Source organism: Sceloporus occidentalis, unplaced genomic scaffold, assembly GCF_023333645.1.
Source record: "Sceloporus occidentalis isolate IW3139 unplaced genomic scaffold, rSceOcc1.0.p SCAF_2, whole genome shotgun sequence".
Lineage (NCBI taxonomy): Eukaryota > Metazoa > Chordata > Lepidosauria > Squamata > Phrynosomatidae > Sceloporus > Sceloporus occidentalis.
The window spans coordinates 148,924,871-148,951,203 of record NW_028316982.1 but is presented as its reverse complement, the minus strand read 5'-3'; the positions used below and the strand labels follow the sequence as shown (position 1 = coordinate 148,951,203).

General features: G+C 39.4%; 1 protein-coding gene across 1 annotated transcript in view; it reads left to right on the top strand.

Moving 5' to 3' along the window:
• Positions 1-26,333, top strand: part of GPC6 (glypican 6) — a 917,335-nt gene that overhangs the window by 240,376 nt on the left and 650,626 nt on the right. Inside the window, exon 2 of the mRNA XM_089508392.1 lies at positions 12,504-12,662. Within this exon, the coding sequence (XP_089364518.1) occupies positions 12,504-12,662 (159 nt within the window). The remainder of the gene's footprint in view (positions 1-12,503; positions 12,663-26,333) is intronic.

Here is a 26,333-nt window from a genome sequence, read left to right as displayed (position 1 = left end):
AAAGCATGGAATAGGACAGACATGGTATGCAAAATAATCCAGTTTGAGACTGGCTCAGTGTTAGGGAATACTAGGAACTGGAGTTTATTGTGGCACCAATGCTCTCTGAGGTGGGATACAAACCGCCGCTTTGCGGCGTTCCCCCGCCGGCGCCATTTGCTCCGCAAGGGAGCCGTAGCAGCTAAACTGCGCGGCTCCCGCGCGGAGCAAAAAAGAAGCTCCATTTCGGAGCTTCTTTTTGCGGCGCCTCTATGACGTCGCAAGGCGCCGCTGGCGCATTCGCGATGTCATAGGTGCCGCGACACGTCTGGACGCTATGCGTCCAGTACGTAAAGATGGCGGTGCCCATGTGGAAGGGGCGCCGCCATCTTGTACGTATTGTATACGTACTAGGGTTAGGGGGGTGCGGAAGCACCGCCCCTTCCTAACCCTAGTACGTATACAATACGTACTATATGGCGGTGTGTAACCCGCCAGAGAAGCCTAAATGTCTCACAAATCTATACTTCCCAGAATTCCAGTCTCAGACTGGATTATTTCTGCAGTGTCTTTTGGACCACTGTTGCCTTTATTTTGTACAGTATGATGTGCTTATTTTATGTATATCATTTGCAGACCTGGCAATGAAAGCAACTTATACAACATTTAAACAGATATAAAACAGGAAGGAACTGTACTATACGTAAGCAGCAATAGTAAAACCAAGAGCCTTATCACACAGGACTGGCTGGAACAGTACAAAAGGGGCCAGGAAGAGAACAAAATGAGTGAGGGACACATTTTACCGCACATAGAATGCTGCTGCCGCCACCCACAGTGGAAGTCCCCATTCCATTCCACATCCGTTCCCCATCCATCCCAGAGGAGGCAATTTATGAGAACTGTTCAGAACAGTTCTCAAAAATGTCCTCCTCTGGGACAGATGGGGAACGGAACGGAACGGGGACGTCCTGTGTGCTGTAAAATGCATCCGTCACGTGTTCCGTTCCCTTCCCAGGAGCCCTGTGCGATAAGGCTCCAAGGTAAAAGAAAATAAGGAAAATGTTACGGCAGATCCAACCAAGGTAATAAAGCCAGTAGCAAAACAAAAGAATGCTACAATCTAAAAGGACTGGAAACAGTTCTTAAAATGTCTGGAGAAATAAAACGTTCCTTATCTTATGCCTAAAAGACCATAATAGAGGTGCCAAAGGAGTCTCTTCGGGGAAAGTATTCAAAAGATAAGGTGCCACCACTGAAAGTACTCTCTTTGCTTGTATCCACCTGTCTCACCACATTTCATAGAAACTCATACAAGAGCCTGTTATTACACAGAATTATACTTGCTTCTTTGATGGCAGGAAGTCATAAGGATGCAACAATATGCTGGCTTTTACGTGCCTTGATAGAAGTACATTGGAAACAGGAAAAACTGGAAGTTAGAGCATGATTCTTTGACATACTGTAACACTAGAGATCTGCTCAAGGCTGCTGAGAGAACGTTGAAACACCTTGTAAGAGATAATTACATCCTCCAACTACCTATTCAAGATGTATGGTACTCAAAACTAACCGTATCTGTCTGCCTGCCTGTTGGTCTGCCTGCTTGTCATTTAATGGGTATGCCATCTTTCTCCCAAAGTGGTAGAAAGGCAGCTCCCAGAAAAAAAATCACTAAAAACCAGAACAATTTAAAAAACAAAACAAAATTAAAATAATCATATAAAACATTATAAAATAATTTAAAAGACATACAGAGTTTTAAAAAAAGAATAAAAACATCTGAAACAACAACAACAACAACAATTCTGGTAAATGAGGCAGAAAAGCCCATCAACAGTTCTTTCTCCTCCATTCTTGTCAATCAAAATGCAATAGTAAAGCATGGAATAGGAAAGACATGGTATACATAATATGCTGCCTGAGATGATAGCCTGGCTCTGCCTAATGGTAGGGCTGGCCATGGTGAAGTTGTGTTGTTGTCCAGGATAGCTACACTTACCTCATCAAACCCATGATTTTCTCATTCCAAATGGCACTACCTTTTCCTCTGAACTCCTCTCTAATTAAGAGCCATGCTTCATCGTTGTTTGTTTCTGGTTTCCCACACCTAATTATGATCTCTAATATTGATTATACATACAATTCAAGTTGCCTCTGGATATTCCCATTTATAGAGACTCAAAGACCAATCTTGTCCACCATTCTGATCACACAGAGACCCCTCAGTTGCCTGTGGGAAGCCCATCAGGAAGGTAGGAGTCCACCCACGCCCTCCACCTCATTTTCCATAGTAGCTAATTACAAAGAGGTATACTTTGATACTGGATGCGATATATATCTATCCTGAATTAGTAGAACCTATCTATCTATTTTCCACTCCTAATGTGATTTTAGTGCAACAAATCCCACAAGGTTCCAGAATATAAAAACTCATTTTCTGCACCAAAAAACACCTCTCTTTTTTGTTCAAAGTAGGTCCCAACATAAGAAGAATCCTCAGAACTGGCAATTTTCAAAGACTCTCACAGCAAGGAGTAAATGGCTTAAATTATTCATTCTCACTCATAAGAAATAAATAAATGAAGATTTACAACTCTAAGCCTGAGTAGTAGCCATTGGTGGTCTCATCCTCCATGAATGTATTTATTTTTTATTATTTATCAATTTATTTAATGCTGAATACTTTTCTAAAACCATCCAACTTGGCAGCCACTACTACATCTTGTGCCAATTAATTCCACATTTTAACTATGCATTCTACGAAGAAGTATTTGTGTCTTTGCTGCATCTCCCACCATCAACTTCAGTGGAGCACTAAAAAAGTCTAATATCATGACAGAGAAAAGTTCTCCCAATCATTTTCATTTCATATATAATTTTCTGCACCTTTCGGTTTTTCCTAACCCAAACCACCCCCAATGCTATAGGAGAATTCTAATCCTTTGATCATTTTGCATGCCCCTTTCTGCAGCTTTTCTGGTTCTTAAATATCCCTTTGAGATGATACCATAGAGCTGGAAATGTTGCAGAAACTAGCAGCCATAATAATTAGCAGACAAGGAGCAAATCCCCTATAGAGAAAGGTCTTGCCACACCGTGATGGCTACATCATATCAGCTTTGTGCTAACCCTATAAATATATATAGTTCATTAAGGAAAAGCTTCAGATCATTGCAAGAGCGAAAACAAATATTGCCACTGATATCTGAGTTCTTCCAAGAGTTCAAGAGGGCTGGCTACAGACTAGGAACCTTAGATTTCTTTGCTTCACCAGAGAAGTACCTTGGGTTTGTTTCTGGATTCAACCACTGGCCTAAAGGACCACAAGCCAGGGTAAAACAAACCAAAACAACCTCCCCACAAACATCCAAATCTAGGTTTTCCAGGTCTCAGGGTCTCACCTGAAGTCCTGACTTTTCTCCCTCAGTCTGCATGGTGAGGGAACCTGACCACTGCCCCTGTCTCCTCCATGTTCAAGGTGAGGAAAAGAATATCAGGGCAAAGTAGTATAGTGTTGTTATTTGCCTTCAAGTTGTTTCCAACATATGAAGATCTTAAGACAAACCTATGACAATGTTTTCTTGGCAATTATTCAGAGGAGATTTGTCATTGCCACCCTCTGAATCTGGGAGTCTGTGACTTGCCCAAGGTCACCCAGTGAGTTTTCATGGCCGAGGGAGGGACTCAAATCCTGTTATCCAGAATCATAGCCCAATGCTTAAACCACTACACCTTGCCGGCTTTCCAGGCCAAAGTGTTACCCCTAAAAAGAAAAGAAAACTACTCTGTATTACTGGCCTTTACTGCCACAGGCTGCTATAGACATACCAGAAGGTCTAACTAACCACCTTCTGACCACCTTCCTTTCCCTCTCAAAATTTCTACAAAGCTCAGTAGGGGGCATTACTGTTTTGTGGCTTTTTAATCTTTTTAACTTTCCCAGTTCTGTTCCTACCTACCTCTCTGTATCCTACACAGCTGAAAGTTCTTTTCTGCTTCCTTTTTTGGCCTAAGGCACACATGGGTTGCACCACTGTAGACAAAACAAAACAACACAAAACATGTATGTCTTCTTCTCTTCTGCTTTATATGTTTATAACTTTCTTTTTTGAGACTAGGTTATTTCTTATCATCTCTCTCCTCCTCCTCCTTCTTCTCTCCCCTTAACCCTTGGCTAAATAGCTTAGGGACACCATAAGTCAGAAATGACAAGAAAATCACAAATACTAATTCATGCAAAGCTATTTTAGACATGAAATGTTTACATATTCCCTTTGCTAATATTGGTTTGTGTAAAGCACAGGTATCTATAGTGATTTATGCTAAACTTTTCCATGTAAGATTAATATGTCTTCTTTGGCAATATGGGTCATATAAAACTTGGATAAGTGGTCTGGACTGGCATATATGAATAACTGCTCCAAATTATGGAAAGTTTATTATGGGTTACACATGGGTGTTTTTTATTCTTTATTGAATATTCTTAGTGATAAACAAATATTTTGTTTGGAAGTTTTGTCCTTTTGAACTTTGTTTTGTTGGCTGTGGTAGATGTCATGCCATGAACCTTTTGCTAAAATTAAGTGTGCTCATTGTTAGAAGAGTATCCAGAATGTGAAATTGGGTTTTTTTTTATTTCCCCCACAGCTGAAATTTTACCAAAGTTCTGACCGCAGTCATTAGTGACAACAGCACCCTTGTTAAAATAAAATTTAATCACACTAACTTATCTGAATTCCTTATGATTTGTGAGATAAATTTTACAATTACAGGGATATTTTTTTATGATGTACTCATTTTTTTTTCATAGCTCTTGACCTATCCCCAGCTAAAAGCCAATCATAAATTCCATAATTTATGCTATTCCAGCTGAGGTTGTTAAACTAGTGTCAGGACTATGAAAGAAATAATATGGCCATTACCATTCTTTGGGTGTAATATAAGAGCAAACAACATTAAAGGCAAACATTAGACAGATGCTAACTTAAGTTAATGTCCATGGAACAAAAAATTCCCATCCACATCTCGTCCTTGCCACCATTTACTACTCACACTTTTTTCATGGAGGCGGGGGTGGGAATGAATCGCAATAAAACAGTGATGGCAGATGGACTTGAACACTGGTCAACATAAAAGTGGTTTTTGTGGGAAAAGAACCTTAATCCAAAGTGAACAGTGGCTAATGTTACCTCTCTGGGAACAACATCCTGGGACAGTTTGTTGTAACCCATGCCTGACCTGTGTCCATCATCTCTTACATGGGCCTAATCTTGACCCCCCCCCCCAACTGCAGCTGGGGACCCCAGGGAGTTGCTGGAACGTGATCTGTTTTGAGACAACTGGGCTTGTATCATTGTCGGGTACTGGTGCAGTTAAAGTGGAATAACACATAAACTAAATGAATCACAAATGCATGCATTAGGTGTGTGAACTCTCCTTAATTAAGGATGGATGCTTGCAGTTAGAGTTTATCTTTCCTTATGGAGCAAGATAAACTGGTCACAATGGTGGATAATGTGAGCACTGGTCCAACGCGTAGACAGAGGATGAATCAGAACTGTTGTGTGTTTTCAAGTTTCCAGGTGAAACTGTCACAAGGCTTTCTTGACAAGATTTGTTCAGAGGGTTTTTCTTGGCATAAAACATGTGTATACTAGTTCATGTAGCATAGTGGTTTGTGTGTTGGACTATGACTCTGGAGAACAGGGTCTGATTCCCAGCTCAGACATGTAAACTCATTGTAGACTCGGGGCAAGTCACATGCTCTCAGCCTCTGGGGAAGGTGATGGGGGTTTCTTGAGTAGATTTGTTCAGAGGAGATTTTTCCATCACCTTCCCCTAAAGCTGAGAGCATGTGACTTGCCATAAGATGGAAACAACCTGAAGACACACAACAGTCCTGATTCATCCTCTGCTGTCTCAGGCGGGTTACACACCGCCATTTAGTACGTATTCTATACGTACTAGGGTTAGGAAGGGGCGGTGCTTCCGCACCCCCCTAACCCTAGTATGTATAGAATACGTACAAGATGGCGGCACCCTGTTCATACGGGTGCCGCCATCTTTACGTATCGGACGCATAGCGTCCAGACGTGTCGCGGCGCCTATGATGTCGCGAATGCGCCAGCGGTGCCTCACGACGTCACAGAGGCGCCGCAAGAAGGAGCTCCATTTTGGAGCTCCTTTTTTGCTCCGCGCGGGAGCCGCGCAGTGTGACTGCTACAGCTCCCGCACGGAGCAAGTGGCGGCGGCAGCAGACCACCGCAAAGTGGCGGTCTGTAACCCACCTCAGTTTTTCAGCTACTTTTAAAATATCCCAGTTTCTCTCTCCTCTTTTTACTTTCCCCCTTCATTCTTGATTTATTTCAACTGCTGCAAACAACACACAGAGTGCAAAGAAAGTGCAAAAGTAGTTTGTATTCAATTAGCTCAACCACTGAGAAAACAATAGGAGGCACAATTTTGACCTTCCCATTAGGTCTGGGTAAAAGCAAACTCCTGCAGTCTCTCCTAACTTGCATTTTCTTGTTCATTAACAACTTTTGCTATCTTGACCTCACTCTGATGTTGCTTGGCCACACATGTCCTGGTTTTTATTTATGAAATGTTGGAGGATGTAAAACTCCCTGTGAACAAATGTGGCCATTTTATGTTAGGTTTACTTTTGGTGCTGTATTACTTCAAGTTGTTTCTGACCTATGGTGAGCCTAAGGCAGATGTGTCACAGGATTTTCTTGGCAAGATTTGTTCAGAGGGTGTCTACCTTTGCGTTCCTCTGAGGTTGAGACTCAGTGTGTGATTCAGCCAAGGTCACCCAGTGGGTTTCCATGGCCAGGCAGGGATTCAAACCCTGGTGTCCAGAGTTGTAGTGCAACACCCAAACCACTACACCACATTTACTCTCAAGTTCACCTTAGGGTCACCATAAGTCAGAAATTACTTGAGAACATGCAACAGCAATTGGTTCAGAAACTGAGAATTAGGCTCACATTAAAGAGTGACCTGCACAGATTTATTCCACTTTCCTCAGTTGTTTAATTCTCATACTGGCTTGGGAGTTACCCATAACAGATATCCATGTGTCACTTTAGGACTAGCTGTTGTGTATCTTTTAACCACTAAAACAGGGGTAAATAAATTTGAATTGAATGAAGTTCTCCAGGGCACTGGCTGCCCAGGAATGCTGGACCTCAGACCATCTTCTTGTATCATAGCATTCTGTAGGATCACAGAGCAATATATCCTAAAGGACTCTGGTGCATTGGGAAGACAAAACACAACACTTCTTCAGAGCTGTCTCATTTGTGGCAGAGTTCAATCTGATGCTCAGTTTGAGGACACTGTGAGAGGCATGTAAGGCCACAAACTGGTGAAAGGGTCAAGAACATATTGCCTGTCTTGCCTTTGAAGATGTTGTGGGAAGGCTTTTCTTAATTCATTACAATTATCTGCATTTGAGAATAATACATATATGCTCAGAAGCTGTTCTAATGTGTTGCACACATTCCAGGCATTTGCGATTATACCAAATTTAACTGTAAGACCTTGCCAATATGGAGCAAGTGCAGACAGGTGTGAGATTACAGCTGTAATAAAAATGGGAACTGAACACTAGTTGCTGAATTTGTAGCAGGTGATTGGCTTGATTTATATAATATGGGCAACAGAAAGAGAGAGACGTAAGTCAGCATCTTTAGTCTGAAGCACTGTGGTTCAATGAGTTGCAGCAGGTCACTAAGAACCGCTGAATTAATTCCTGCTCATGCCTGGTATAGTGCTGGCACAGCATAACAATGCAGCCAAGCTTCTTTATGGAGACACACTCTGGGGGCAACAAATGCCAGTCAGCTGTATCTGATGCCCCTTATGCCATATCATCTTTGCTGCAAGTGCTGTAAGAATAGAAAAATATATGTTGTTTTCCAGGGTAAAAAGCATGCATTAGTTGTGAGCATAGTTGTAGCCTGTAAAATAATTAAGGCTTGTAAATAATAAATATTGATAATTTTGAGACTTTTTAACCCAAAATATTCCAACACTATGAATTAGAAAATTATAATTTGGACTGGAGGAATTAAGGAATGTGACACAGACATAGTCTGATGGGAGAGATAGGATGAATGATATTAATGAGGAAGAATTGCTCACAATAATTCACTGAACTGTAGAACTTCTAGAATTTAAGGTGCATTTGTTATTTATTACCAAACATTGTAGACAGGAAAATCTTGACACCTAATACTGGAGCCATTTGCAGTAGTGCTGCATACCTTATATTTAACATTTTGATACTACATTATTTCAGCTTCAGTGCTTCCAAAATTATATTGTAAAATGTCAGGCTCCACAAGGGCTGTCCTTGTCTTCAAATAACCTGACAGTTGTAAAGAGCTTATCAACATTATTGGCTACATCCCTATACAGCAGGGGTGAGCAACACACAGAGAAGTGTTTTGTGTGGTTCCTGCTACTGTCATTGACCACCACTACATTGGCCACCACTATCAGAAGTATGTCAACAAAACTTTATGTCACACACACATAATACTCTCTCTTCCATTCCTTTCCCTGCAGGAAAGAGATATTCTGCTATGATGTAGAGTTCTGTGTTGCAGGGGAGCACTGTGTCCCCCGTCCTGCACCTCAGATACTCATTATTCTTTTTTCCTAAATTTAGCAATAATAGCAGTAGGAATCTTGGCAGTGACTGCAAAAAACGGATTTTATCGCACCTGAAAGCATCCTCCAAAAGACCCCATTCCATCCCCCAGCGCCCAGCCATCCCCGTTCAGTGCTGAGGCATGTGAAATCTCCTGGTCGGACATCTTCCGACCAAGCAAAATGGCGCCCGTCAGCACTGAATGAGGATGGCTGGGTGCCGGGGGATGGAATGGAGCCTTTTGGAGGATGCTTTAGTGTGCGATAAAATCCATTTTTTGCGGGTCGTGCGCACACACGAGCGTCCTCTTTCTGTACCTGTAATGGAGAAAAAAACAGGTGCAATAAAGTTCTTGGTAGTGGTGATGCAGCCCCTACCAGGTTCAGTGTAGCACTCCATCAGCAGAATGTTGTCCACTTCAGCAATAAAATATTCATAGATTAATTTAGATGCTATACCCAATGTGATTTAGTGATTTGAACATTGGATTATGGTCCTGAAGACTAGTGTTCAAATCCCTGTTCACTCATGGAAACCCACTGGGTGATCTTGGACTGAACACATCCTCTAAGTTTCAAAGAACAATACCAAGAAAATTCAATTATGGTTTGCATCAGTGTCATCAAAAGTGCGAAATGGCTGGAAGTCACACTACAATAACAACAACAACAGAGCAATATTCAGATGTGTTTTAGCCATGTAGCAATGTAACCAATGCATGGAGACAGAGATCAAAACGGGGTCCAGTGAACCAGTCCATCTTGTATGCAGAACCTTGTTTACTGTGTATATTGTGTATACACACAGTAGTGTGTTGTATGTAAACTATGGGGATGGGGTCAGTTGGTATGATCCCAATCTCCAGTGATCATGGTATATTACTGTTATGCTATTGATCATAGTATTATACTTGCCCAGCCCTTTGGGTTAAATTAAGAGATATGGTGATGGCATGACTCCACTCAGCTGTAGGTCAATTACATGTAATATTAGGGGATTTCTGCTTGGAACCATTGAATGGTGTCTGCAGTTTTTCATCAAGCTCTGTCTACTGTTTCCTGCTTCTTAACATTTACATGAAACTACTGGATGATTTTATCAAAAGCTACACAGTATCAGAAATATGCACACTGACAACCAAATCTAAATCTAATTCTCTTTGCCATCTGTGAGTCAAGCAGACCTGTGAAGTTTTTGGAACCTTTGGTTAGATGTGGTAATAGGTTAGATTAGGAATAACACAGAGAAAGTAACAAGCTGGAACCCATGTGTATGTGGTGTCCTGGTCTGGTGAATAAGTGTTGAGCTTGTTCTGGAGGTTTACACTGTCCCAAAATATCAGGTGTACAGTTTTAGGAAACTCCTCCATTTAGCACTATCAGTGGAAACCTAGGTGGTCACTGTAGCACTGAGGCCCTTTTACAAGCTTCAGATAGTTAATCAACTATGTATCATAATCCATTTTGAGGACAGAGAAGCTCAGGAGTTAGCAATCAAGAAAACCAAGACAGATAGAGGGACACACTGAAGATTCCACCATGAGAATTCTGACTGGTTTTTCAAGGTGGAATCATATTACATAGATTCTTAGTGACATAGATCTAAACCTCAGGTAGAATAGAACCACTGATCAAAAGGGAATTTGGGATGCAAATGTTCACGTGCATCCCATTGATACAGCTGGTCTACTCTGTCTGAGATCATCAATTAGATTCAGGCCATGGACTTTTCATTCATTGGTGCTCATCTTTAAAGCCCTATATCGCTTGGGATCCAAATATCTGAAGGAGCCTTTCCTCCCTTATCGCTCATGTATTCTGGTGGGCCCTTTCCATATAACATCAGTAGATGAGAGGAGATATGCTTCTACAAAGGAAAGGGCAATAATATTTACTATAAAAATTCTCACAGAGGTTTGATTCAGCATGGGTTGCTCCGAAAGTGAAGCATAGCATTTGTACTGGCATGCAATTAACAGGGGCAGATAGTTTGCTGCATTTCTCAGGAGAGACAGTGGATTTTTCTCCCTCCTTGCACACCAGGCTAAACATTTCTGACAGCCAGAGTGCAGTACCAATTGGAAATTCACAGTTCATGTAATAACTGAGCATTTTAATTTCATGAGCTAAAGAACTGCAGATTGCAGTGAAGAAAGTAGTACTGTCAGAAACACTGGTGTGGTGTAGGAAGAGATAAATTTTTGGAATTAAAGAAAACATGTTCATTGCTTTTCCATTGCATCCCTGCTGACTACTGTATATCATAAACATTAATTAAACCTTTCATTGCATTGTTTGACACAATGATGTGTTTGATGTCTCTGACATGAATTCAGCTGTTGTCTATAGGAGGGTGCAGCAGCCAGTCTTACCATAAAATGCATTATATTCAGCGTGACTGAGCTGTATAATGTTATATATAGGAATCAAAAATTAAGTTCCAGTGATGAGGAATTTCCCTGAAATGCTGAATTCCTTCCTTGTCCATGTTTTTAAACTATAGCAATGCCACCAAGACAAATATCTCATATTTAAAATGATGGTAGAGAAAAAGATCTCCTTTCATGCAAAACTGTGCAGTGTATGTGTGTAGTAGTGGTGTGTGCAGTTACACTTACTCGTGCATGCCATCCTCTTCCCATCCCCATGGATGTTAATCATATTCTGTACAAGGAGCTAAGCCAGTTCATGTAGTGTGGCAGCACGGGGGGCAGCACATCCCATCGCAACTAATGGGGCACACCCGCCATTGCACCACTGCGCCGCTGTGTGCACGAGCCCCATTCAGTTAAATGGGGCTTGAGCATGCGTGGTATTTACTTTATACGGGGGAGTCTGGAACGGGTCCCCCACGTAAAGCAAGGGCAGACTGTATATCATAAATATTAGGCAACAGAAAAGATGTTTCAGGTGTACTGTTTAATGAAATCCTGTTCTTTTTAATGCATTAATTGGTTTAAAAAGAAGAAGTTACTGTGCTTCAATCAAGTCTTTTATTATTTCCTAGCATTAATCAATTTGTTGTTGTTAACAGCCTTTGAGTCAGCCTCAAATCATAGCAACCCTGTGAATAAAACACCTCCAAAAACCCCTATCCTCAACCTCTCTGCTCAGGTCCTACAGGCTCAGGTCTGAAACCTCCCTGATTGAGTCTAACCATCTGGCCTGCAGTCTTCCTCTCTTTTTCTTGCCTTCTACCTTTGCCAGCATTATTGCCTTTTCTAATGAATCATGTTTCCTTATGATGTGGCCAAAGTATGACAGCCTCAGTTTAATCATCTTGGCTTCCAGGGAAGCATTTATGAAGCCTAAATCCAGTGTTGTGCTAACACCCATGACATGACGGAAATTTATTTCTCCTAAAGCCCTAAATGTGAAAAACCAGCTGAACCGGGTCTCCCAGTGCTCTGGAACAGGTTTTGAGTTGTAGGATGGGAGTTGCAGTCCAGTAACATTTGAAGGGGCTGCATGTTGCTCATCGACTTAAGTAGTAACATGCATTTTTCAAAAATTTAAATGAAAGCTACAAACCATCCATGGAAGACATAGCACAGGCTCATGGGAGAGTGGCAAATTCATGCTTGAGAATGTTTTGAAAAAGAAAAAGAAAATAGGACATTTGGTTGCATCCAAACATAGTTTTGGGTGAAGAACACAAGTGATAAACATATTTCCAGCTGGAGGCACATTTTGCAGTGTAGTGTCATAATGTTTATATCTTTCCAAAGATAGTAATGGTCTTTAAATACATGAAAAATCAATTTCTTCAGAGTGATACTGACTTGTCAGTATGCATGTACTGATGGGCTTGTTTGCTTTCCATGCCTCCATTTATACTATGTATTTATTTGTTCTCATTGCAGGGGAACACTTGAGAATTTGCCCTCAGGAATATACATGCTGCACATCAGAAATGGAAGACAAACTAAGCCAGCAAAGCAAATTGGAATTTGAGAACTTGGTGGATGAAACAAGTCATTTTGTGCGCACTACATTTGTGTCCAGACACAAGAAATTTGATGGTAAGTAGCCTGTTAAAAATTTGATTATTGCTAAAGCCAAACAGCAAGTTATCTATAAAACTGTATGTAAATCAGCTGGATTGTATTCCTTCAGGTAGGAAGCAAATGTTTTCAGTATTTTAATGAAACATTTAAAGTTCTGTGTGCATGCAAAGCTAGCATGCCAGAGAAATGGTTAGGCTACAGAGCAGAGATGGAGTACTTGTGGCTATCCAAAGGCTATTATATGCCAACTTCTATAGCCTGAAACCATAATAGTCAGTGGTCAGAGGTTGCACAGGGGTTGCAAGTTCCCAATTTTGCTCATTTTATACAAACCAGACGTTTGTGTGTGTGTATTTAAAAAAAAAGAAAAGAAAGAAAACAGAGTAGCACCATCTTTTTCTTTTGGAAAGTTAAAATTTATGACCAGGCAGATCTTTAAAACGTTCAAGTTTTCATGCAAAGTTCCAGGTTGGAGGATGTGGGTGACTAAGACAACTAAGATGGCTGTCAGAAAAGGCAGAGAAGCAAAGCGAAGAATTCTGCAATTATCTCTTTAGCGAAAAGCTGTTGTTAAAAATGGTGCAATCTACAGACAACTGCAGATCTAGCTTAGACTAGCCAGTGTCAGGATGAAGAATAAAGTGCAACTGAAAGAGACTGACCACAAGGTAATTGGTTTTATTTATACTGATATATGGGTTTCATAAAGCAATGTGTTTCGTAGTATATTTTTGTACTAATTTGAGCACATTTCATGTTAAAACTATTAGATATTGAAAATTTAATTATAATTTAATTATAAGCAGATTAGTTGTTAGTATTATTAAATATTACTAAATAATACATTAAAATTGTTATTAAATACAGGAAAAGTTAGGAATATTTCTAATAGCAATTATAACAGTTTATCTGGTAGGGGTGTTTACTGTGAGCATTTCACAACGGTCAGTAATTTCAAATAGTCAGTAAATGTGTCCTCTTTTTCTTTCTTTCTAGTTATGGTAACCCTAAACATTCTGCGGTAGTTACTGCTTTTAATTAGAAGGATATGATGAACTAGACTGTTGAGAGTGTGAAGTCTTGCCTGCTGTGTAAAAGCATGAGCGGAAGAAAGATTAAATTTCCCTCACTTAATACCAAATGCTTCTTTTCCCTATTTTAAAATGGCTGTGTGGCTGAGAAGTAATATATATGTTTTTAAGAATAGATAGATATTATGGAAATTTAGTTGAACTGTTCTTACAGTATGATTTCTAGCTTGCTTTATATACCAGTATATGTCCAAGATCAAGTGAGGTATGCCATATATTCCCTTTACCTAGACCATGAAGGTGGCTGGAATCTGTGACACAGATGCAAGGCCCAGTTTATTATATTAGGCATATCCATATCCTCAAATGCCATTAGAAACAGATTGGGTATTTTTAAAGATAATTTTTTCCCCAAAGCACACAACTTTTGTCATCACAGCTCAACAAAACAAAACAAAAACCTTTTTTGCACTGCAACCACAAGTCACTATGAACCCTATGAAGTTCTGAGCTTCTGTGAGCTCTGTTTTATATTGATAAAGAAGAAGGTGCTTAGTTCTCCCAGGATCTTTTCAGCTATGGTCCAAATACATAGATGTTTGCTATGGGGAGGAGGAGCACCATACACAGTAGTGTTTTTCTCAGTATAGTTCTTTTTTTTTTTTAAATGAGCCAAACATTGCAACCTAAATTGATATTTGAAGATGGACAAGGTCGATGTTTAATTACAGAAATTAACTGGAATAGTGAGATAATGTATTTTATGGACATTTATGGCCCTAATAAATGAGAAATCAACATTTTGTGAAAAGTTATTAAGAAAGACAGCTATATTGAACTTACAAAATCTGATTTGCATCTGTGAGTGGAATGAAGTTGTTCAAGAGACTACATCCCCCCCCCCCCCAAATCACCGCCAATTGCTTATTTTATAATGTCTAAGAATATGGTTGACCTAATCAAGGGCAAAAAAAAAAATCAAGCCATGATACCACCATGATATCCTTGAAATAAAGCAAATGGAGAATGAGTGTTGAAGATGTCACAATTAGGAGGGTTCCTTTCTTCTTACTGTATGTGGCGGACTTGTAAAGAGACAAAAAGTTATTATATTCTGATTCAAATAATGTTAAAGATAGATGCTGATTTATTACCAGAAATGTTACTGTTGTGCATTATGATTAAAGAACTGGACTTTAAGTATTGATTACTTCTTTGTTACATGATAACAGCAGTAAGAATATTGCCCAAATTTTGAAATGTACTTTAGATCAGAGGATAGAAGAATGGATTGTTAAATTTGCTGTGTTAATCTAAATGGCCAAATTAATGTAGGTACTAAACGATAAGGCAACTGAAGACTTTTTGAAAGACTGGAAACTATTTATGGGCTATTTGAGCAATAAGAAACCTTACAACATAATTATCTGCGGTTATGAATTTTAGTAATTCTAGAAGGATTGTTTAGTTAGATCTGTAATGGTGGATCTATCTATCTATCTATCTATCTATCTATCTATCTATCTATCTATCTATCTAGTCATTATAAAATTGAGCCCTATTATGGTTTATGTGTTTCATTTTTTCCCCTTCCTCTCTGATATTTATTTTAACTTTTTCTTTCTTTTTTCTTTTTGAATGTATTTGTGAATGTATATTATATTGGTTTGGAGTGAAAATTAGTTTGTTAGTGTCAAAAGAATTAATAAAACCTTCAAGGAAAGGGTGGGAATGAAAGGAAAGCAAGCTATTGGTTATTATATTTGTTACTATTGTATTTTGAATGCCACAAAGACCGAGAAGTAATTGAGAGATTTTTTGCTTTCTACATGAAAATAATGGGGTATGTTTGTTACTAGGCATGCTAACATGTGTGAGTGTTACTGCCTCTTTGGACAGTTCTGTTGAAGGGAAATACAGTCAGCCCTCTGTTTTTGCAGGGATACATTTTGGGACAGCTCCCCACGGAAATTGAGACTCACACATATTCAAGCCCTATAGGCTTGAATGTGCCAAGTTCTCTTGTGTATGCTCAGAGCGCACACTGTGGGGACTGACTCCATTGAAGATAAGGGAGGTCGCTCCTCTGTGAATAATCAAGAACACGTATCTCAAGTCCATGAGAAAGGAGAGGCAACTGTATATCAGTAACTCTTTGAAGCAGCAAAATGGGCATTTTGGATGCAACTATGTTGGAGATGTAATTTACCATTTCGTAGAATCATAGAGTTGGAAGAAACCCCAAGGAACATCCAGTCCAACCCCCTGCTGTGCACAAATAAACAATCAAAGCACCACCAACAGGTGGCCATCCAGCTTCTGTTTAAAATCCTCCAAAGGAGGAGACTCCACCACACTACCAAGGCAGCATATTCCGCTGTCGAACAGCTCTTGGCATCAAGAAGTTCTTCCTAATGTTTAGGTGGGGATCTCTAATTTATTACCCTGGCCACAAAAGTGCTGACCCAAGAGAAAACATATTTATTAATATTTTTTCAGTCTCTGGATAAAATAAAAGCAAAAACATTGGGGCCCTTTCACACTACATGATTACAGCTGTATGATTTCACTGCAATTGATATGGTTCCATCCTATCGAATCCTCATTTATGTAGTTTAAGGAAGCATATTTAAAATTATCACCTAGAAATCTCCAGTGTCTCATCAAATTCCAAATCCTAGGATTCTGCAGGATGTACAGAATGGCAACTAAAATGGAATCATAGTGCTATAATTATGCTATGTGAAAAGGATCCTGAAGGCTCTATGCCACAGTTAGTGTTAAATTACCAGTACTACTTATATGTTACCATTAGTTTCCACAGCCAAGGACTTCTAATTATGATGGATTTTTTTTAATGGATTCTGCATTTTATTATTAATTACTGATGTGTGACATTCATCAATGAATATAGTCTTGGCTGTGTGCTGTAAAGTGATCTGCTCAATAAAGGGAGATGCTTTCCTGTGCCTGCTGTAGTCAGTGGGTTTGGAGGTTTCCTCTGAAAACAAAGATGGAGAAGAAATGATGAGCAACAGGGGAAATTGGGTAAAATTCACAGAAGCTGCAACTTTCCTGTTCCTTTGGAGCCTTGAAATAACGTTCTTTGGTCTCCAGAAGCACAGTTGGCAACCTTAAATGTCCTCAATCACAGTGAATTCTGACCATAGAACTGTTTAGCCTCTGACTCACATCACATTCTTTTTGGTAAGGTAGCTTGAAGCCATCACATTACTATTTTTGTCCATGAAAACTTCATGAGACCAGGAAAGATTACTATTACAACAGAACTGATTCCCATTTAACCCTCTCCAAGGCTGCATCTGCACTGCAGAAATAATGCACTTTTGACACCACTTAAAGTGCCATGGCTCAATGCTGTGCCCTTCTGGGAGTTGTGGTTTTGTGAGATGTTTAGCCTTCACTGTCAGACTGTTGCACTTTAAAGTCACTTAAAATATATTCTCCTCCCAGTGTTGCAGTAATGCTATCCTCTTATTATCACCAATTTCCCCTGCATCGTGGCTTTGCTGAGCAGCTGTTTTGCCGCCAAGCCAATTCCTTTTTTAAAGTATTGCTCTATCAGCAGCTGAAACCAACCCTACCAGAAGGGGGGTTGCCATGAATGTTAATAAGGAGGCAGTATCTCTTCAGTGACATTTCTTAAGCAGTCCTGAATAACTATAGGCAAATTGTGATGAGATTTTGACTTTTTCTCCCTTTAAAGGGAGAGCAATTAAAAGGAAGCTGGTTACAGTTCTACTCTACAAGAATTAGGAGGAAATCACTCCCCATGAAGTTGTTTCTACACCAAAGTGACTGGCTTTTCAGTGTGATAAAGGCAAAGTAAATGTTGTATGTGAGACTGAAAACACAGCCAAATGTAGCTGTTGTGAAACATCCAAGTGCAGAACACTAGAGGGATTAGCTCTTCAGATGTTAAGAAAACAACTTTAATTAATTCTTCAGCAAGTTATTTAATGAGACTTTCAAGCAGATATGGCTCTGCTTCAAAGAAGTTGTGCTAGGATTTTCTTTTTCTTTTTCATGCTCCATAAGGCAGACAATAAGAACACAATCCTAACTGGCCCAAGGTAACCAGGGACAAGCCAAGATGACACTAGGACTGGTAAAGCTGGGTTAATTCAAAACCTTCCCATTATATTGGGTGCTAGAATTACTTACTTCGTGTCCCATCCTGGTTTAAAAAATTTTGGGCCGTTTTCTTGAGCTAGAGGAGGTTTGGTGATACTTAGCTCGTCCCTTGCCACAGCTTTTCTCTGGCCCCTTTTGGATCCTCACATCACAGGTAGGATAACCTGTCCTTTATGGCCATATCTCCATCCTTGAAAAGAACCACTGATGTAGAACACTAGTTAGATGGTGTAGTCCCATTCTGTAGTGGAAAACCTTAGCAAACAAGGATAATTTAGAGAGATTCAAACTCAGCTAGTGAAAGAGAAAAAAAGATTTATGGGATATAGTACTGTTGTGCAGAGGAAGAATGACAGCATTGATAAGATTTTAAGGCTTTTCTCTGGCTTGAAAGCTAAAAACGTAATAGTACTGGCTTAATGGGGATAAGTGGATCACAGTCCACACATTCTAGCCAAGGTGAAAAAGAAGTGTCAGAGCAGAAAAGGACCTGTAAAGAGTCAGATAGGAAGGTTAGAGGCAAATAGGTAGTCCTGACAAGGTGCAATGCAGGGATGAACATATAAAAAATACCTTCACTTTCCCCCCTCATAGTTATGCTTTTGGTGTGTCCATCAAAAAAGAAAGAAAGAAAGAAAGAAAGAGCAAAAGGGTCAATTTCTGAGATTTTTTTTTTCCTTTTGCACTTTGAGACTTCCATGGGGAGAATTTCAATCCCCTCCACAGCTTTTAAGTGTATAAAGTTTGATTTGGGGGCCAAACCAACATTTTTCAACAGAAAACACTGTCTTTTGGTATTGCAATTTTTTCACAAATCCTGAAGTGAGCGGGGAAAAGGAAATCTTGTTTAGTGGAAAGAAACTTTTGAAAATATTAATTCTTGCACTGAAGAAGGAAATATATGAAAATTTACATGCCTGGGCAAGGACAGAAAACCAAGGAACAGACAATGTATTGTGGGAGCAGGTCAAGTTCCCAATGCCAGCATTTTAGGAGGGGAAGGGGATGGAAAATCACAGGATGCCTTTAGAACTTCAGAAGATATCCTCATGCTGGTGGGAAAAGGTAGAGGGTACAGTTATATATAGTCAGGCAGGCCCATATTTCTCCCCAAATATCTGATACATCTGTACTAATGATCTGAAGTACCTTATCTGACGGTTGTTTGGGTGGTGACATAGGGCAGTAAAGATCAAACTAACATGGTCCTCCGACTGGATGGTCAGCCTCAGTGGTCTATGAGAGTCTGGATCCCTTGGTGACTTGCCCTGATTTTGCAGCTTTGAAATGCCCTCCAGTCTGGCCTGCTTGGCTTTGCATAACAGAGACTGAAAAATAGGGCTGGGATAGTTTTGGAATGGTTAGTAACACATGGCTTTTGGCTACACTTCATTTTCCTGAACCGGTGCCAATTTAAAATTACTGTTACCTCTCTGGGTGCCTGCCTGCTCTGTATGACCAACTTGCATGTTTGTAAACAAAGAAAGAAAAATTAAATTCCATAGACCATTAGTTCTTGCTCCTCACAAAGAAAGTGAAGCTATAACTACGGCTTGGACCTCCTACAATCTGGGGAAACAAAGAAACAGCATGAGTCAGCGTGAATCTTCATATAGATTTCTCCATTCTTTAGTAGATCTGAGTCTTTTCACTCCACTCCTGGTTCTAATCTTGAATCTCCTGTGTAGAAGGAATGAGCAAATGGTTCTGCACAGTACTACTTCACAATGGAATATGACTGTGCTTAATATTATATTTTATGATTGTTTATAAATGGTGCTTTGGGTTTGTTTGTTTGTTTTAAATCACATTTGGTACTTTCCCCAGAGTCTAATATGTCCTGCAGAAATAATGCAGTTTACCTCTGTTAACTGCCATGGTCCAATGCTATGGCATTCTGTGATTTGTAGTATTGTGAGATATTTAGCCTTCTTTGTCAGGATTCCATAGCATGGAGTCATGGCAGTTAAAATGGTGCCAAACTGCATTATTTCTGCAGTGCAGATGGATATAGGTCCACTGAAGAGGAGGAGGAGATAGAGGTGAAGTGTGAATTCCAGTGGTTCTATGTGACACATGGGTATGGTAAACATCATTCTTTATAGTTGTTAGCTGCCATGTGAATGCTTCTAATAGTGTGTTCATAGTAGGAGCAGCTAGGTCAAGTATATCAAGCTTCAGATAAAGCACAGATTGATTGCAGTTTGTTGTACACATTTTATGTAGACTCTGGTCTCAAAGCTGTACAGAGAGTCACATTAGTTTGAGAAGAAGAAGCTGTAAATGGCCCATAAAATTCATTTGATTTACAGTTTGTTGATCCTTTCTCATGGAAGTATTTGAATGCTGGAAACAAAATGTTGCTTTCCCATGAAAGGAACAATAAGATAATGCCAGCAATCCATTCGGATATATGTGAAAATAGCTACATTTAGAAAGTAGTAGGAAGTAACATTTTCCATCACAATACAGCCAGCCTTGAGACAAGAGATAAGACTGAAATTTGTTTAGTTTGCATTTTAATGTTAACCCATCTAATTCACATTTCCAACCAATACATGAACTGAAATGTAGTTATCCTTCTACTTGTACATCTCTACATTTAATGATGTCTTGTCAAAAAATTTAAAAAATATACTCAGAAAACATATCTATTTGGAAAATGCTGTGAAAGGATATATATTGTTGAGATAACATGGAAAATGCATTATACTAAATTGGCACAAAGCATGTATATTAAACAAGACTGCTAAACTGGTATAGGAGAAGAAAAATGAAGGAAAATGTGTACATATATTAATGCATAAGGCCTGTTACAGACTGCCAAAATAAAGCTGCTTCGGGTCTCTTTGGAGGTATGCTATTTAAATGATCCATGCATCCTAAGAATGCGGAAGCTGCACCAAAGCTGCACTCCAGTGCTTAGGAATGGAGTGTGGCTTTGGCGCGACCTCCGACTCTTAGGACCCATGCATCATTTAAATAGCATACCTCCAAAGAGATCCGAAGCAGTCTGTAACAGGCCAAACTTTTTAAAAATTTAAACTGAAATGTAAACTGAACAAAATGAACTTAGGCTCAGTAAAATGAGAAACAGAGAAGACTGAAAGATCGTTCCATCCATGTTTGCAACCCATCGAGCTGAATAGCGCCTATGAATCATGTATTGGACTTGCTTATTTATATGATGGTCTCAAAGCAGATGGGAGAAGCGGGGAGTTTAGTGATTACAGGAAAATGATTCAGCTGGGTTGCAATACAATACATAGCTGCAGGGTTACATTTGGGCCAACAGGGTCATAGAATTGGAAGTGTCCCTAAACATGAGCTAGTATCTACACCCTGATGCAAAGTAATGGTTGTCAAGCTGCCTTTCTTTTGCTTGTCTCTTTATTACATACTGTGATAGATCCCCTCTCCAGGCTACTCTGCAGTTCCACACTGGGTTTCTGTCATACACCTTGGCCCTTTCCCCCTCATAATCCCTCACTGAATCTGGTACTTGGACCTCAAGCGGATCTCTATATGGACAGGTGGACGTGTTGTTCAGTGGGTTCACTGTAATAAGTCTGACTGTACTCCATCAAAACTAGCAGGAATGGCTAGACACAGTTGTGACAAAGAATACAGTAGTTTATTGATACACGATTAGTGCAAACCTGTGGACTATTTAAACCCACATAGCTATCCAAAACCTTACTTATTTCTTCCCTGTGGCTTATAGATTTTCCCTAGCTCTAGGCCATCTTTCCCCTATCTTTCTGCAATCCTACTCCTTCCCCTATTTCTAGGCCATCATTTCCTTATCTATCTTCTGAGATAGATTCTTCCTCTATCTCTAGACCAGTGATTCCCAAACTTGGTCCTCCATGTGCCCTGGACATCAGCTCGCAGAAGCCATAGACAACTTGACCAGCAGTCAGGAACTCTGGGAGCTGAGGTCAAAAACATCAGGAGCACCAAAGTTTAAGAACCACTGCTCTAGATCATATTTCCCTTATCTCTCTGCAATCCATGCTCTATCTTTAGGCCATCTTTTTCCTAGCTCTCTACAATCCTTTCCCTATCTTCTGACAGAGATAAGCCTCCATTTTATATCCTTTCTTTCCGTCCTTCACAACAACCCCTGAGCTGTGATTGGCTGGCACCAACCATTCTTCCCAACTCCTCCTTTCATTCATCCAGATTGAATGAGTGGAGTATGAGTCAGCTAGATGTATGACCTTAATATGGCTTCTATTTCTGCTTGAGGAGATACCATCCAAATCCATCCAAGAAGCCCACACATAATCAATAGAAACTTCTGCTTCCTCATAATAATGAAATAAATTAGCTGGCAAGTTTCATTCACATTCATGTTCACTAATAGGGCAGATCAAGTGCAGCCTGACATTTAAAAAATGTTTACCTTTGTCTTTTGCTGGCAAAACATACATTGAGGTTATTGTATATTGCATGCAAAGCTTGGATTTTTTTTTTAATGCCAGATACCTGAATCCACCAGCCACTGGACCAAAAAGTAACTTTTGTAAACTTTGGTTTAGGCTAATGATCTAATTAATACTGCTTAGTGTGTTTCTGTGTTTATGAATACACTAATAGAAAACAGACTTGGATCATTAGGAAACACAGAGCTAACCTTTTCTATCCGGATTAAGGTTTTATTTGTTCAGAGAGTAAAATGGGAAAGTTGACTGCCTTGCTGTCTTCATAGCCTTTACACTGGGTCTGTTCCGGCATTTTTCCTGATTGGAAAGGACAGCAATTCCCCTCAATTAAAGTCCCCAATTGCGTCCAGCTGGCAAGTGTACTGTCCCCCATAGTAAAGGGGCAGAAAGGTCACAGAGATGCTTGTAAATAAGCTTCTTCTGCTTCTTGTATTAATTAAGAACAAGTCACTGAAGGGAACTTGAAGACAGGATTTCAAGAAGGATGTAGTATATTCAATTTATTTATTTATTAAATTTTGAAATCAGGGAACGTGCAATCAAGCATACTTCAGTAATTTTTTTTGTTGTTGTTGAAGGGTGACTTATGAAAATTACAAGGCAGAAGTTGTAGTTAAGAGGTTGAAGTGCTGCTACTAATTATCTAAATTATTGCCTGATCCAAATAATAAATAAGGTTTGCTATACAAGGCATTACCCTAATAGACTGGCCATGCATGCATATATACACACAAACAACTGAGGGGAAGAGAGATCACACCTGATGGCCCCAGCTTAACATGATTAGCATAATTTGTCCCCAAGCCGGTGTGTGTTATAAAGTTTTGCGACTATTCTATCTGTGGAGGACCTCAAGAGGTTACATTCAATTTGTTTTGTGTCAGTTGTAGCTTTTGCTTCAGTAATGAATGTATTTTATGCGCTCTTGGTATTTGACCCCAGCCCTCTGTTAAACATTTTGAAATGTGTGCTTTTATTGTGGTTTTTGAAGAGCTATTTGAATGATACATATAATTACTTGGTGACGCACTAAATCTCTCTGTCTGAGAATTCTAACTGTCTCTCTCAACACTACAAATCCCAGGATTCCATTCCTTTACATGCTGTGGATATTGCAATAGCAGTTAAAGTGGAATCATAGTGCTACAACTATGCAGTGTGAACAGAAGCACTTTCTAAATGTGTCCTTTTATATGAATCCTAACTCAAACATGTTCTTCTTGAGGCCATAATCTCCATGTTTGTTTATTTTAGCAACCGTTGGATGGGGTGATAATCATCCAGATTACAATAAGTAGATAGTGGGAGTTTAACCTTTCCTATACCATAGTCCTGGAAAATATTGTTCCACTGAAGCTATTCTTTTATTTTAGAAAAGCTCCCTCATTGGCTTGAATTATGATCTCCCACATGAAATATCAGCTTCAAATGAGAGATTTTAATAAGGAACACTACAAAGGAGGAAAGAGTTAAATGATCCCTCCCTGTCATCTCCAATCCTGATCATTATCATCAATCAAACCAACAATGTATTCTACAAACCTGAGGACAGTAAAAGTAGATTCATTTTAATAAAGTATCTAGTAAGACATTTAAGCAGCTAATAGAATACATGGTGAGATCCAGTGTGGTTTTGAGTGTTGGACTATGACTTTGTGACCAGGGTTCAAATCCCTGCTTGGCCATGAAAACCTACTGGATGACACTGGGAAAATAACTCTTTCTTAACCTCAGAGAAAGCAAAAGCAAACCCCTGCTGAATAATTTCTTGCAAAGAAAACCCCCATGATAGTTTCACCTTAGCATTGCCATAAATTGGAAATGACTCGAAGGCACACAACAAATACAATGCATGATCCTCTGGCTTGCCAGTCCTGTGCTGACATTTGTCTGCCATTCACTCACAGGTCAGTTGTTTGGGTCAGAAGGAAATTCACTTCTGAGGGACAGCATGTTTTCCAATAATATTTCAAAGATGACCTACTTACAATTTCTTATTTTTGTTGCAAGGATCACTGCCTCTTCCATTGTCATTCATTCTTGACAGATTAACTATGCCTACTGTATTTATTCTTGTGTGTTATTACTGAAGAGTTGCCAGAGGACAATTTTCTAATTGAAGCTTTCTTCTGTTTGAATGTTGTCTAGTAGTTCAATTTGTTTTGTATTTTTAAAAAATAACCCTGAGAAATTTGCTTGTCAGGGCCTTGAAGTTGCCTGTTGACATTTAGCATCCTATACAGAGAACAAGCAGGCATATATGTCACCTAGGGTGAGATGTGCTATATTTTTTATTTCCTTGCAAAAAATTAGTCCTAAATGTTTGCCTATATGTAAGAATCATATCTTTACTATAGTTATTGGTAACAACAACAGAGGGCCAAAACAGATGGGTGAAAAAAGCCCATTTCCAGGCGGCTTGGGGGCATGGTGATTACATGGTGTATGCCCCCAAGCTGCCAGGAAGTTGCCCCCAAGTCACCCGAACCCAGAAAAGTTGCCCTGAAAGGGAGCCATAAAAAACACTCCTTTTAAAAGGCTATTCAGAATCGTGGCAATGTGGCACATTGGGGCTGTGTGTACACTGTTGCCATGGCTCTGGGTCGAGGGGATCTGGGTCGGCCACGATCCACTCTTTTTGGATGGCCTGTTTTGCCCCAAAGTTGCCTTTCTAAGGTAGGATGGAGAATTGTAAATCACTTCACTTGTGTAATGGAGAACATTTTCTAATTACCTTTAAAATGGTATTTTAAGGGCATCTTAAGACATTTCACAGGCATTTTGATATATGGGTTTTTCAAGTGTTTTGGATTTTGGAATTTTTGGGGGGATTTCAAAATACCTGGTCTTGCACATACATACATAATGACATATCTTGGAGATGGGACCCAAGTCTAAACACAAAATCATTTATGTTTCACATACACCTTATATACATAGCCTGAAAGTAATTTTGTGCAATGTTTTTAATACTTTTGTGCATGAAACAACGTCTGTGCACACTGAACAAAGAAAGCAAGTGTATCTATCTTAGTCACCCATGAACAAAGTCTTGGATTTTTGAATATTTCAGAACTTCAGACAAGGGAGACTCAACCTGTAATGAGCAATGCAACAAGTATCACAAAAGGGTACATTTTTACATTACTGCAATACATAATAACAACAAATTACCTTTTCAACACCCTAACAAGTAAAAGGAACATTTTTTTTTTAAAAAAAAAGGTAAATTTGCAGGCCCTGATATCAATTTTTGCAATTACAGTCGGCCCTTCTTATACACGGATTTTTTATACACGGATTTAAGCATACACGGTTTGAAAATGTTCCAAAAAAGTATAAATTTACCTTGATGTTCCATTTTTTATTAGGGACACCATTTTGCTATGTCATTATACTTAATGGGACTTGAGCATACACGGATTTTGTTATACACGGGGGATCTTGGAACCAAACCCCAGCGTATAACAAGGATCCACTGTAGTCTTTTTTCCCCCTTCTGTATACATGGGCTCCCAAAGTTAGGCTTGTGTAGTCTGAACTGTTTATTTAAACAAGGTTTTGCTATTAGGATAAAATATACTCTAGAATGATAGACCTATCATCCAATCTGTCATTAAAAGCTGAACCTGAGCTTCCCCAGCATGAGAATGAAGAAGTGGAGAGCTACATGGGACTTCATTGTTCCTGCCTGTGTATTTACTCATAAATGCAAGAGATAGGAATCAACTATCACTATTTCTGTGTTATTTTTAAAATGCAAATTCCATAGTGCTGGTAGATCTTGAGAACTAAAACATACAAAATAGCAAGCCTAGCTACCAAAGAATGTAACAATAATCAGAGAGAAGGGCCAGAAATTCCCTGTACTATCCATAGTAAAATAAGGTGGGTTAAGCATATGGGGCAAGATCTTCATAGGCCATGCACTGGGTATTTTTAAATTATTTTTTCAAATTCAAAACCATCATTCATTCAACAAAACCTCAAAATGAATATTACAATGAAAGACAATAAAAATGAACTTTTGCAATAGAAAAACCTCCCAAAAG